At 38.3% G+C, this 14,891-nt stretch overlaps 1 protein-coding gene across 8 annotated transcripts in view; it reads left to right on the top strand.

Annotated features, from left to right (window-relative positions):
* Positions 1–12,815, top strand: part of INPP4A (inositol polyphosphate-4-phosphatase type I A) — a 43,331-nt gene extending 30,516 nt beyond the window's left edge. For 6 of the 8 annotated variants that reach the window (XM_064646262.1, XM_064646261.1, XM_064646255.1 and 3 more), the window contains 3 exons: positions 297–409; positions 760–914; positions 9,853–12,815. In XM_064646262.1, coding sequence (XP_064502332.1) covers positions 297–409; positions 760–914; positions 9,853–9,985 — 401 coding nt within the window. In that variant the 3' untranslated portion in view covers positions 9,986–12,815. Of the gene's footprint in view, positions 1–296; positions 410–759; positions 915–5,780; positions 6,885–9,852 lie in introns of those variants that run through there. The other 2 variants (XM_064646257.1, XM_064646256.1) reach the window with 1 other exon arrangement.
* The last annotated feature ends 2,076 nt before the right edge of the window (positions 12,816–14,891 follow it).

Here is a 14,891-nt window from a genome sequence, read left to right as displayed (position 1 = left end):
AATCTATACTATACCAATCTTGTTCCCTTTGTTCATTCTCTTATTATATTGCTATTAGATTCTAAGTCCCTGAAGTTTTAAATAACCTGAATTTATATTTCCAATTGAGTTTAATTAAACTTGAATGTGTTTTTTTGATGGTACTAAGTAATTAAGAACTCAATTAATTGTTGTAAGCTCTGTAAGTTTCAAGAAAACACAATTATGTTTGCAAAAGGCAAATAGGAACACTTATCTTTGTAAATGATCTGTTGAATACAGATAAATAAGTGGAATTGGTTTTGTTTGTTTTATAGGTCTACCTCGATCTCGTAGTCAGACGTGCCTGCCTGAACTGTTAAGATTTCTGGGACAAAATGTACATGCAAGGAAAAACAAGAATGTTGATATCCTTTGGCAAGCTGCTGAGGTATTTATTCATCTAAGCATCTCTCTATAGTTCAGCTGATTTTCTGTATGCATACATGTTTTCTCTTTTTTATTATTGGTATGTTTGTATTTCTTCATTTGCTTGTGTGTAGTTTGGAAAGCTGCCAGGTTAAACTTCCTCTAGAATGAAACATGGGAATATAAAATATATTTTCCACATCAGAATTTTCCCTACAACTCACGCAATGAAGTTCTGCTCTCTCAAAGATGACAAATTTTAACATCAAAGTCCTACACAGCATTTGTGTCTCTAAGGAGAGGTACAGATATGTTCTCTGACAGAAAGTTATGTATATGGACAAAATGATGGATTGTATATCCTGTTTCTAGATATGCCGCAGACTAAATGGTGTTCGATTTACAAGCTGTAAAAGTGCCAAGGATAGGACTGCCATGTCGGTCACCCTGGAGCAGTGTTTGATCCTACAGCATGAACATGGAATGGCTCCACAGGTTTTTACCCAGGCTCTGGAGTGTATGAGGAGGTAAGAGTTTGACTGCATCACTTATTCCTGAATGAGGAACCATGCAAACTGCAGAGGAGTGGTGGTCTCTGTTTCTGTCAAAAGAAAAAACAAAGTAAACTAAAGTCAGAAAACTGCAGAACTGACTGCTAAAATTCATCCCTCCCTTGCATATGAGTTGCATATGCTAAAGCTGGTTCTTACCAGTTTTATATCAGAGGGGCTTGACTTTTCAGTAGTAAAGGAGTTTTCAGAGAAGCATGTAAAAACGTGTTTTCAGTTAATGCTGAGCTTATAGAACAGGAAACTGGTGCTTCTTTGGAAGTTGTTTAATGATAAGGTTACCTGAACTGTCACAGCACTGGGTTTCTTAGTTCTAGATCAGGCAGATTACTCAGGGATGGCCTGTCTTTTGTTCTTTGAAACACAGACACCTGCAGTTTGCACTGGTTTGCCACATGTATTCTTTAGCAGTGAAACACTGCTCACTGGGTGAAATGTATGAGTGTTTCACACTACAACAACCAAATTTCATCACAATGTGTCAGTGTGCTGTTGTCGTATCAATATAATGATGTTCTGTATTCTGAAGCAGCAGAGATGTTTGCAGAATTAAGTACTGTACTTAAAGAAAAAAATAAAATCTGTTTACTGTTGTTCAATGCCTTGTTTCAAGCACTGCTGGAAAACTCCGTAAGTCACATACCCAAAGAAAGGATAAGAAATCTAGCTTTAGTCTTTATCAATGTAGTTCAACAATGCTGTTCAGTCCTGTTTTTCAACATTCACTCTTACTGAATGTACTGTACTGTGTGTCTTTTCACCAAATTCTCTAGAGTGTTCAATTCTCTTATCCTTTCTGTATGTTTTTGCTGTTTGACCCTTTCCTACTCTTCAGTTGCCTAGAAGAAAAATGTTTCATACAATATAACACTTCCAGCCTCTTACACTAATAATTTGAGGGGTTATATCTACATCTAATTGGATGTCACTGGACTTCTTCATTTTCACTTTTTTTGCTGCACTTTTTGCTGCATTGTTACAGAATTATTAAAGTATGTGAAAACTGCACTCAGAGACTAATTAAACCTTGATGCTAGAAACAAAATTTGAAACAATTTCATGAGAGAGAAATTATTAACTTAAAAAGGAACTAAGTAGCTCTCAAACATCTTTAAATTATGCAACTTGTCGACTTAGACATCTGAAGCAAAAATAGTTTTGTTTCACAGTTTTATATTTAATAAGACTAAAAACAACTAGGAAAAATACTGGGAATCTTGTTACTTTCTTCAAATTCATTACTGGGTCCATGAAGTTCTTTTAATGCAGTCGTGGGCACAGTGGAGAGAGAGGTTAATAATAACACTGTTTTGGTCCTACCCATTTAATATAACACAGGATCAGATACAATATTGACCCAAGAAAAATATTGCTTTATGTTGACCTACTCAGGGATATTGAAAGAGGGCCAATTTAATCAAAACCTTTGGGTTGAGTGTTCTGTCAACATCAGGGACTTGTTCTGGCAGGTGAAAGACGTGACTTTCTCTTCTGTTACATCTTTGACTAAGAGAGATTGTGCAGAACAAATACTGACTAGTCCTGAGGGAAAACCAAGATTAGACCATTCTTCAAGCTCATCACTCTTTCTTCCTCACATCTCATTGCTCTTTGGGATACATAGCCGTGTTTTTAAGATTACTTGTTGATTTTACTCAGGAACAATGGCACAGAATTAACAAAGTTTAATGAGACAGATTGTATTATGGAATAAATATGGAGGAGTCCAGCTCCACCGAATCCCATTTCAGCCTGGACAGGTTGGCCTGGCCTAGATGATATATATAGGACATGAAAGGGCAAATTACTTCCAAGGCATTCAGAAAACTTGGGTATTTTTCTTGTAGCTCGGCTCTTTTATTTATGCAACTGTACTGGAAAAGGAAGGTTTGGTTCATTCTTGGAGACTTTTGAAGTTTCTGGGGTAGTTGGAAAGACAGGGAAGAGGTACTAATAAGTTGTGAGACTCAGAGAAAGTATTTAATCTCTACTGGTAACTTCCCAGAGAAGAAAAGCATCCTTGCTCCATTCTTGAAAAAAATTAAGAAAGCATCTCTTCTTCCATGTGATGTTGATCTTCAGAGGTGTTAGTTCCCACTTGTCCTCAAGGACTTCCCTTCCTTCCTGGTCTTGTGATAGTTACATTCAGTGAGCATGGACATCAGGGAGAGAACGTAGAGTGCTCATTGTAGATTCTTGTAGAAATTCACAGATACAAGGTTGTGGTTTTCACCTCAGAAACAAATATCCTATTAGAATAAACTCACTTTTCTGTAAATAAGTTACAGCTTTTCCAGTCCTAAATGAAATATATGGTAACTCACAGCCTACAAGTAGTAAAATCTTGATGATATGTCTGGAAGTCCAATCTGCAGAGGAAGTGGCTACCTGGCCAGTAAAGGCAGATCAAGAGCCAAAGTCCAGATGGATCATGTAGCCTCTTCCATCCTGAGAGTCATGTTTGGATATGACCACTCACTGCAGTAAAACAACCATGAAAAACTTGCTTGGAATTCTTCAGTTATTGATATGCTTTAAGAATAAAATTGTGTTGAGTTGACCTTGAGCACCTGCCAGATGCGCACCCAACTGCTCACTCACTGCCTCCCCTCAACAGGATAGGGGGAGAAAATATGTGAAAAAGCTCATAAAGACAGGGAGATCCCTTGCCAATTACTGGTACAGGCAAAACAGACTTACCTTATAGAAAATTGATTTTTTGCAAGTGGATTTGGGATGTTAAGAAACAAAGACAAAAATTAAAGAACCTTGCCTTCCACAACCCCTTTTGTCCTAGGCCCAAGTACTCTGGTCCTCCATTCTCAGCTCCTCTGCCTCCTCCCCATGTTGAGCAGTGCACAGAGGATGTGGAATGGGGGTTTGCACTCAGTCCATAACAGCTCTTCTCTGCTGCTCCTTCCTCCTTGCACTCTTCCTCCACTCCAGCACAGGTCCTTTCCATGGGCTGCACTGCGGATAGTCATCTCCATGGCTGCAGGGGAAACTCTGCTTCAGTTTTGTGCTCACAGGGATGTTTCTCACATCTTTTCCCATTGTCCTTCACTGCCATGCAGTGTTTTGCCTTTTCTTACACAGGCTTTCCCTGAGGCACCAGCGTGGCTGAGGGGCTCAGCTGTGCCTGTGGTGGGTCCACTGAAGCTGGGTGGAACCAGCAGTGCCCAGCATGGGGCAGCCATGAGAGGATTCCCATATGCAAGCTAAATTAGCAGGGAATTTGCTTTGTCTCTTTACCCTAGTCCTCTCCTAGAGGTAATCTGCTGATTAACGTTTTATTTAAGACACTGCACAGTTTGGTATATTTGACATATCCAAAAGGTGACTTTTCACCCCTCGGGTAGAAGCATCTACATGGGCCAACAGTGACAAGGAAGCACTTTCCAGCTCTTGCCTCCATTCCCACCATATGTGTCTGTACATATGTCTTTGTGTAAAATTGAGTAGCTTGATACTAATTTTTAATGGTGGAGATGTAGCATGTGATTTTGATAATGCCATTTTGTCATTTTGATCCTTCCTTCTTTTCCTTTCCCACTGTTTTACTTTTTATCTATACTCTAAAACACTACTTCCTCCAGGCTATTTTGCTGAGCCTTTATCCACCACTTTCCAGTCAACATTAGCTTTCCACTGACTGATTCTTCTGATCACACACACACATCCTCCTCCCTATCACTACAAAAATAATTGGGATTTGTAGGCATCACAGATCCAGTCTACCCTTGTCCAGCGTAGGCACCAGGAAAACATATTTCGATCACTGATTTGGATCTGTTAATTCAGATCAGAAATACATTTGGTTTCCTTTCCTGCCCACCTAACTCCATTTGACTTGAAGTGTCACCAGCTTCTGAATGCTATTTTTCTCTTTCACCACCTCCAGGGTCTATCTGTTTTCTTCCAAGACATTGTCCATTGGTTACCTAACCTTGCTATGCAACCAGCAAGGTTATGGAACAGTTTTTATGGATGGAGAGAGTGCGCTAGTTCTAACAGGATCAGGCTCATGGGTTGCACTTAGTTGTTGCTTTGCAAACTAAAGATAGAGTTGGACTGCACAAGGTATAAGAGTGATCCAGTATGAAAGGCCACACTACAAAGCCTCAGGTTACCTGAAGAGGTATTTGCCACTGTATCATCCAGTGCTCAATGTAGGAAGTGGGGGCACAATGAGATGGGCTTTGCAGCATGTCTTGCCTTCATGTGCATATATTGAGGCACTTCAGAAACATGCATTTTGAGAAGTATATTGATACACCCTTGAATTCACGTCAAAGCAGAGAAACAAATGGGTGATTTGGGTTTTTTTGTTTACATGTTGAACAGGTAGTTAAGAGGTTAAACTAATGCACTGCCGCCCACATGGAAAGATGTTTGAAAGGGTCAAATACTACAATGGTTATTCATGTTCAGCTTGCTTTTCAGAGCTCCACTTCTTTGCAGCATGCCAAAGCATGGCAGAGCAGCATGGGGTATTATTGCTTGGTAATCTGAAAGAATGAACATGGAAAACCATTTATGTTCAACCTACATGTGTTTATTTTCACTAGACTACAATACTTCTTTCTTATTTTTCTCTTTTATTCTCTTTCCCTCTCCTTATTTCTACAATTGTACTGATACATATTTTTGAGACCTTTTTCCACTCTTTCTTTACTTCCATCTTCTGATTTTGTTGTGCGTTCTTCCATGTTTTTTCATTTTCTTGACCACCTTGTGTTGCCATCTCTTTTTATGCATTCATTTGCATGTCCGTCTTCCTTTCTGTTTTATTTTCCCTCTTCCCAACCTTCTTCCTTTTCACAGCATTGGAACACGGGAGATAGTCACGCAGAAGAACTTGAGTGGCTTGGTGCCCATCCGAGATTTCAGACTAGATCCCAGCCTCCTCTACTCTATTCCTTTACTAGCTCTCAGCCCCAATTTACTGATTGTGTGGCTGTTTCTGAGCATAGCGTACCTGGTGGCCAGATTACGTTGCAAGTGAAGATTAAGTTAAAAACAAAAACAAAAAAAGTGCTTGAATGTGTATTGCCACTTGGTACCTGCTGGACAAAGGAATGTGTCATAGCATTGTCTGCCAAGAATTATTATTATGCCTTACAATTTTACGTTTCTATTGTACTAAACTGTAAATATACATCAAATTATTTTATCAAAAAGAATTGTATTGAAACTTTAAATTATTGTTCTGCTTTCAGTGCTTGTAACATAGTCTGACATTGGCCTGTTACCTCGTTACTTTAGCTGGCCTGAAGATCTCTTACCAAATATAGTTTTATGTTACTTGTTTCATGTATTCCAGAGAAAGGAACTCTATCTGAAAAGAATTTGTATCTTTTTGTATATTTAAGGGGTATGCTAATCTTGCCTTTCATTTTTACAAGGTATGAAGAGGAAAAATAAAAACACGGGTGGGGTTTATAAGAAATTGTAAGAAATTTATTTAAACAAATTTCTACCTTCATTTCAAAGCATAATATCCAAATTACTGGACAGTTTGTAGAACCATAGTCTTGTTCCTTTCTCATGATTAAGTATGTTCTAATAGACTAGTGTACCCACTCAAAAACCAACTTGCCGTGTGCTGCATGCAGAATTATTTCATTCAATTTGTAGATCTGCATTTTGCAATGTATTAAAGACATAAAGAGAATAACTTGTGGTTAGGAAGGGGATGTAATTGGCATTAGCCTGCTAATGATCCATTATCTGTTTCAGGTGCTCTGTTATAGAACTTATTCTGAAATAGAGTCATTATCATCCTAGAAGATAAAGATATTGGTCTTTAATATTTCAGGCAAGAAGAGGGAGGTATCAGTTAGCTCCTGTAGTAAGTGGGTTTGAGGTTTTCCATTGGGCTTTATTTTAATTACATTAGACTAAATATTACTGTTATTCCATTTTTAAGTGTTGGACAGCTTTAATAAATTATGATGCTGATAGTGACTTAGTGATAAAGGAATGATGGTAAGTTAACATGTATTTAGGTGGTGAAACTAAAGCGGCTTACCTAGTTTAGTGATGCAGATAAATTTGATCATCATTTATATATAACATCAAACTGGGGAAGGCCTGTTTAAACTGAAAGGTTTTGTTGGTTCAGTGCTCTGGCAGAGCTTGTCAATAGCAATAGCTGATTAAAAAAAACTAACCTCATTTAATGTAGTTTGATAAATTCATAAAGGGATTTACTTCGCTTGGTGCCTGAGATGATTTTGGGCTTCTGAGGAGAACTAGTACTGTGATTTGTATTTTCTACTGTTATTAACTTGCTCAAAAACTATAGGTAGCTATAGCTTTTATTATCAAGTTTAATGGAATTTGAAAGCTGCTGGAAGAGGTATGCTAAAAAAAAACCAAAAAAAGCACAGTTAGAATAAAAATTAAAACTAAATCCTAACTTTGGATTTAATTATTCTAACTAAAAAAAAAAGTGTGTGTTATATTTGTGTCTTCATGAAATCAGACTGTACAGTACACTATCTCCTGATATTTTCCTCACTATTCTTCCAATTTTGTTTTTAAAAGAAAAAAAAAAAACAACAAAACAAAAACAAAACACCAGAAAGACATATCTGGGGTTTTATATATATATACATATATATATATATTTAAGCATGTATCCTATTTATTTTTAGTTGCTATGAATTTAGGTACATCCTTACTGATGATGAGATTTAAAATCATGGTATGATGGTATTGGACATACCCATGTCCTCTGCTGATACCTGGTACCACTGTGTCTCCATAGTAATCATCTCTTCCTTCTGATTAACACTGGTTCATTTGCTATTGGGTGCCCTAGTCTACCTTTTTACAAAGCAAACAGTTGTGAGGTTGGACTGTGGCCTTGTTCTTGCAAGTCTCAGTCTAACAAGATGTGAAAGTAACTTTAGTAGAATCACAGCTGAAAGGGACCCACAAGGGTCATTGAAGTCCAACTTTTGGCCCTGCACAGGACCATCCCCAAGACTCACACCATGTGCCTGGGAGCATTGCCCAAATGCTTCTTGAGCTCTGTCAGGCTTGAGCTCTGTCAGGCTTGGGGCCATGACCCTGGGGAGCCTGGTCCAGTGTCTGACCACCCTCTGATAGTAGAGTGGCAGGCATGTCCACTGAACTCCCTGAAATTATTAATCTCTTCAAAGTATCATCACTGCTCATGACTATCACTGAGAATTGTAGTAAGACCACACCTAGATTCATCTAGGCTTTTTGAAAACAAATAGGTTTTTTCTTTTCTTCTTTAGTGGGGACACGTTTTGGGTTTTTCCTTTTTGAGCTTGGTCTGTGCTTTCATTTGGGCATTGAGATTTAAGATGCTGTACTGCTTACTGCTTACAGCAGAAGAAAGATGGCACATGAAATGGTGTGTGTAAAATATGTTTTTGTCACCATCTCTGTGCCATAGAGGGGCATGTGCAACAACCAGATGCAGTGGAATGCATTGTGAACAGAGTGATTCACTTTGGAGTTAAAATGCTCATCCAGCATCCCATATTTGCTAATTAAACTTACTGCTTTTATTAGTGCTTTGAAGTATAACTTGTGCAATTTTTTGATGAATCTATTTAGCTGCAACAGCCATTGGGGGAGTTCTGTAACACAAAAACCAATGCCAGGAAAACCATGTTCTATGTCTGTTCTATAAAAGGCAAGCACAGAATGTGCTCTGGAGACAAATTTCAAACTTACTGTTTCTTAAAGCAAAAAAGTTACAGTATGTTATGAAGTTAAAGTAGATGTTACATACAGAACACAGTTACAGCCAGTTTCATTGACCAAAATTAGAAGAACAGTGAAGTCAGTGAGAGTACAAGAGCTTTCAAACTGAACCAGAATCCAAACCCTCCTTTTGAATCAGATGACCACAGCTTACCTGGTATATGCTGCAGTCATCTCCAAGACAGGACTAATGTGACATTTCCACCATAAGATGTTGTACTGTACACTTTGCCATGAAGGTCTAGTATTAATTGTTTAGGTTTCAGTCCTCAGTCAGGGAAAGACATTCTCCTGCAAGCCTAAATTGATTTATAATATATATTTAAAAGATAGTGCTTCCTCTTTGTATGTCTGTTTTTTGGATATAAGCAAAGGAACTCTGAATTAGAGTTACAAATGTAAAGAAGCCTTATAACCAGAGTAGTTTTCTATTGTAGCACAGAACCTCTTTGTAATATGGGGGGCAGTTGCACCAAAACAGTGGGTGAAAATTAAATTCTGCACAGCTTTGTTTCATTGGGGTGATGACTGTCAACAGAGACAGTCTTTTTTGCACCTAAGCAAAGCTGCTATTTCATGATTAAGATTTTTTTTTTAGACTGTTGGTTTTCAATTCAATTTATGCATGCAGAGATAACTGGAAAGTCATTATTTTTGTATTGGCTCTAATCTTTTAAGTAAGTACTGATAATACTGACATACAGGGAACAACAAAATTACTTTAAAGGTCTTATAGAGAGATCAGCAGTTTTTCTTTTTCAGCTTAATGTATTAATAAATTAGCAGGACTGCTTTTAAGCAATCCCTTGGGATCCCTTGTGCAATGAAGCAGCATGTGAACTCCTCAGCAGTGTACCCTGAAATACATGAAACCGTCACAAAAGAACTTTTTCAGTGGAAGTGCTGCTGCTTTCCAGAAATGCAAAACTAGCAATCAGACATAGCATGTGTCCATTCTGTGTGCTTCTTACCAGCATTGTATGATGAGTCATCATTTTTAATATTTGCAGTGGCAAATTAATTAAACGCTCATTAAATATAACCAACTTTTTTTTAATGCTATAAGATAACCAGTTCATTTCATCTAAGTCTTTTTTTTTTTTTTTCCTTTTTACTGCTGTCATTTTTTGTGCTTGTTTTTTTTCCCCAGTGAGGGTTGTCGCCGAGAAAATACAATGAAGAATGTTGGATGTCGCAAGTATGCATTTAATTCCCTGCAACTGAAGGCTTTCCCAAAGTATTACAGGCCTCCAGAAGGAACTTATGGAAAAGTTGAAACATAAACATACCATGTCCTTTAATTGCTGTTCCATTAAAACATGTGGATACACTCTAGACTAATACATGAGTTTGTCATCCAGAAGAGATGAATAACCTTTTTGTACGTTTTGCTAGGTTATACAGAGCATGTTACTTACAGAATTGGAATCTATAGTAACAATTATTCCAACACCTTAGCTTGAGAATAGTGTGATGACTCTCTGCCCGTTTAAATAGCCTTCAGTGTATGTCAGATGAGCAGATATTGTGATATTTAATAATTACCTATATGCAAATAGCTAGGTACCTCCTGGATGGGAAAGGACTCTAGGAACGGCATTTAGGCAGCTGTTTCACATAACATCTTTTTATACTGAGTTGACTTGAGATTGAGCTTTTCATAAACTTTTTAAAACTGAGAATAAAACTCAGAAGTTGTAAATAAAAAGGGATTGGATCCTAGACAGTCTCGTAACTGTAGAATGTGTTGTTACAATCAAGAAATGGGAGTTTAACTTAAAAAAATCAGCACAAAAAAAGCCAGGAGGCTAAATTGGTTTACTGTATATAGGATGCCATCTTCATATATGAAATTAACAATATGTAAAAGGCCAGACATATGAGGTCTGGCTTATAGTTCTGTTCAAATAAAACAAATTCCTGTTGTCTTCAACAGATAAGCCGTTGGGCACACAACTGATTTTAAAAAAATGTTTCAGAAATGTAATGATGTTTAACCAATTAATGCCAGCAACAGTTCCCCCTGTCCCTCCCCGCTCTAAGGCAAGTGCAACAAGCACGTTGCTCATGTTGCACATGACATGTTTGATCTGTTCCATGGTGTTGTATATTAATTAACACATTTTTACCCACGGCTTTTTATATAACTTCTGGATTGTAAGCATTAGTGTCTCGGGGCATCACATTGTTTTGATCAGTGTTTGATTTTTTTTCTATATCAATTTTGTATGTCAATACAAAGGGTGCTCAAAGTGCCCAACGCATCCCTGCTACTCCATAACCAAAACTGGTTTCTGTTTCCCTCTGCATTTTACCTGTTCAGAATCCAGGCAGGGGGAAGTGACTGATGTCAGGGTATTTCCGAGGAAGGCAGTGATGCCCCGTGTGTTGATAGAAAGGAACTGCTCATGTGCTACTGCCTGTGCCTGAGAACTGCAGGTGGGTTCTAGCTTAGGACAAAGGTGATCAGTTTGGTAGCATTTGGTTAAAAATGTTCAACAGATCTCAGAAATAATTGCCTTCAAAGCTAAGATAGCATTTTAAAAAGGAGCTAAATGTTATTTTTCAGATTTTAACAGGATCAAATAATTTCTAGCTAACTTTGTTCAGCACACCTTGGTTTCTAAGGATCTGAATTTTAGAATAGAAAAAATCTGCCCATTTATTTTGTGAGAGTAGCAACAGCCAGGTAAGTATATGGCTGTTTCCTGATTTCTTTCTGCCTCTCACTGATGTTTGTCTGTGCTGTCACTGCTCTATCAATCAGCCATGTTCATTCTGCTCCCATGTAGGTTTGGGGGTTACAGGTCCAGCAGTTTTTGCATTTTGCTTTTTGCAGTTTAACACAAAGCAGCATGTCAGAGAGTTCTGCTGAACTAGGCTGTTATTATTATTTCAGACTCTCTAGGATAACAAAACACAGAATTCTGTGCAAAAGCAGTGTATTGTGGTACCTACTCCAGGTCTGAACAAATCATCTGCAGTAGAACAGTCCCTTGGAAATGCTACAAACTCTGTTCACCAGTTAATAAATGTTGATTTTGTTTTATTTTTTGCTAATAAGTAAACAAACATATCGTGAACAACTTTTCAGTGGGATCTCCTTAGACATGTTACTCCATTAGTTCTGCTCAACTTTCAGCTCCTGGCCTGTTATTAAATGTTACATTTATTTTTGTATAAACTATACTCTTTATATCCCTTAGTTTTTATGAGTTGATAATTTTATTTTGTATATTTTAAGCATGGCTAATTTTGTTTTAAGTCCTGTATTGTTACACTAAAAATCTTCCAATGTTCAGCTTCAGAAGAAAATAACAAGAGGTCTCTTGTAGCAGTTAGCAGCGCCACTCACTTAGACTGTGACCAACAATCATTAAATCTGCTCTAGAGCTTAGTGATCCTTTATTTTGTACACCAATGTAATCAGAAAAAGTTGCTGAATTTCGTATGTGTGTGGTGGAACAGCTGTCCCAAGTACTGCATTGTTTTGTTTAAAATACTCTGATTTCAGTAAGCTTACCTGTAAAATGCTGTTGTCCAGCTCACGTGTTCTGTACAAGGCATGGTCAGCACATGCACATCCACGGGCTTGTCTAAAGGGCGTCACAAACAGCAAGATCTCAAGCAGTTCATCAGAAAAAGAAAAACTGTGAAACTTGAAATCCACATAGGACGCTTCACAAGGGTGAAGTAAGCTTTTCTGTTGCACAGGAGAGGTGAATCTAAGGATTACTGTAAAATGAAATTCTGTCTAATGTTCTTTTTTTGAGTACATTTTTTAAATTATAAAACATACAAAGGTAAAAAAAGAAAACTGTTGCCAAGTATGTTCTGTGTATGTTCTGTGAAAGTACCTACAGCACAGTTGCCTTTTGTTTCATTTATACGTGTAAAATTACTGTATAATACGACACAGTTTTGTCCCAACACAACTGTATTTGCCAAGCTTTGTGCTTTGAAATATTTTTATTTATTTGGTTTTGGGCAGTATTAATATATCATAAACATATAGCTACTGTTTTATATATTCTAGTTCATCCAATCCATGTATGCTGTAAATGTGCTAGTCTTTAGGATGACAACCAATAAAGAACTGACAAGAATAACAAATGGTGTCTTACTTTTAATGTGTTTGTGGTAAATGAAAATAAACACTTTCAGGTTCCTTGACTTGATACTCTTTTATCTGTTGCAGAATATATTAAGCCAAGCTGTGTGGGGAGACATTTTGCACAGATGTTCAAGTCAGGAAGTAGTTACTTACAGCTGCTATCAGTTTTCTGTAGTTAAGTCAGGCACCAGTTTGTCCCACATGCTACACATTCAGCAGCAACAGCTAAATAAAAAAGCAATATAAGGTATTTTTCTTTCTAATTTTACATACTTTCTCTATTAATCTTCTATAAGGCCTTCCTGAGCTTTGTTATCTGTTTTTTCCCTCTTCCTTCCATTAATAGAATTCCTTCTCTACTGCTGCTTCCCCTTAAGCCAGCTCATCCCTCCAGCAGCTTTAGCAGTTGGGCTGTTTTTCAGCAGCGATAGGTTGTCATTGTTGATTGTCATTCTGACTTCAAGTTAAGTAAAATTTATATAATAGTGTAACACAATAATTCAGAGCACTCTGATTTCTGTAAAATGTGAAGAATGGAACATAAAAATGTAATTCTGTTGCCACTGGGTGTTTGAGAACTGCCAAATACAATTTTATTTGTGTGAAAGAGGACTGAGGACCACAGGTGGAGCTCCTTGAATTAGTTTTTCTAGTTACACAGAAAGAAAAACAGTAGAAGATAAAAACCCATGCTGCTCTCATTCAAAATGCAGAAAGAGAAGATGCTTGACAGGTAGGAATTCCTAAATTGCAAATAAAAAATACATCTGCATGGGTCTTTGTGTGTGTGTGTGTGTACATATGGGAGGGGTCAGCTCGGTAGCAGGCTTGTTAGCAGGTGATAGGGGAGGCGAAATAAGAGCCTCCAAGAGAGCTACTAGGCCATTTGCTGCCCAGGCTTGGCTCCTCCTCGGAACCGATTAAGGTGAGTGGGAGGGGTCAGGCTCGTTAGCAGAAAAACCCAGTGTGAGCCTGTGGAACTGTGGGTGTGTGAAGGGCATGTGCATGTCCGTGGGTTGCAAATGACCCAGAGCTCCATCTCTTTCCTGTGACTTTTGATGTAGGACAGCCTTCAGGCAGGAGTTAAAGCCCTGGCACAGTGATAGCCCTTCAGAAGGTCTTACCTGATGTCACAAATGTCCTGTCTTAGACTTTGAAACATGGACTCTAGCAGAAGAAATCTTAATAGATGAAACATAAAAAATGCATGAGATGATAGAAACCAAAGAAGGGTACCACAAAAAATAGCAAAGAAAAGAGTCATCATCAGAAGAAACTGTAGGGAATTTTGGTGACCAAGGTTAAGCTTTTTCAGCCTTTTTCAGTTTGTGAATTCTTAAACACGTCTAAGACCCACTTCAGAAATTTTGGATCTATCTATTGTTGCCAACTGGATCTAGGTTTGTTTAAAATAGCTCTTCCTAATGAATGACAAGACTTTTAGTCTATGAAGGGGAGAGCACAACAGCAACCTCTTTCTCACATTACTTTAAGTGTCAGGCAAACTTTCTGCTCCCAGCTCATGAAACATTTTCCCCGTTGCAACTCAGGATGGATGCGGTTTGTCAGTTTATTTGCAGCGTGATTAACCGGTGATCGTGTAAGTAATGAGGGGGATTTACATCGACACAATTCCGCAGGACTGCATCAACCTTTCAAGCCACACCCCGGCTGTGCCTGCAGGCAGGAGGCCTGGTGGGTATTCCATACCTTCCCGACACTAGGAATGGCTGTAACACTGTTCATTGTAGGAAACTCCCGGGGTCCACATGTGAGCAGGCACATGCAGGAGGTTTGGGAGCACAGTGACCCAGCCAGGGGCCTTCTGCTCACCCCCTTCTACCTGCATCCACCCACATATTCCCACCTACAACATCCCTGCCTGGCTGGCCAGGCCAGGGCATCCATCCCACATGTCCAGAGTGGTCCCACAGCAGTGCCAGCCATTTTCTTTGGGGAAGTGCAAGTTTGAGAAGTTCTGAAGAGCAAGACTGAAATAATTTTTTTTTTTAGGTGATTAAATTGCCACCAACTAATGTTGGTATTGGGCAGATGATGGCACTGGCATCTAACGT

The sequence above is a fragment of the Pseudopipra pipra genome, chromosome 2 (assembly GCF_036250125.1).
Source record: "Pseudopipra pipra isolate bDixPip1 chromosome 2, bDixPip1.hap1, whole genome shotgun sequence".
NCBI classification, from domain to species: domain Eukaryota; kingdom Metazoa; phylum Chordata; class Aves; order Passeriformes; family Pipridae; genus Pseudopipra; species Pseudopipra pipra.
The sequence above is the reverse complement of the archived record's forward strand: the minus strand, read 5'-3'. Positions and strand labels throughout refer to the sequence as shown.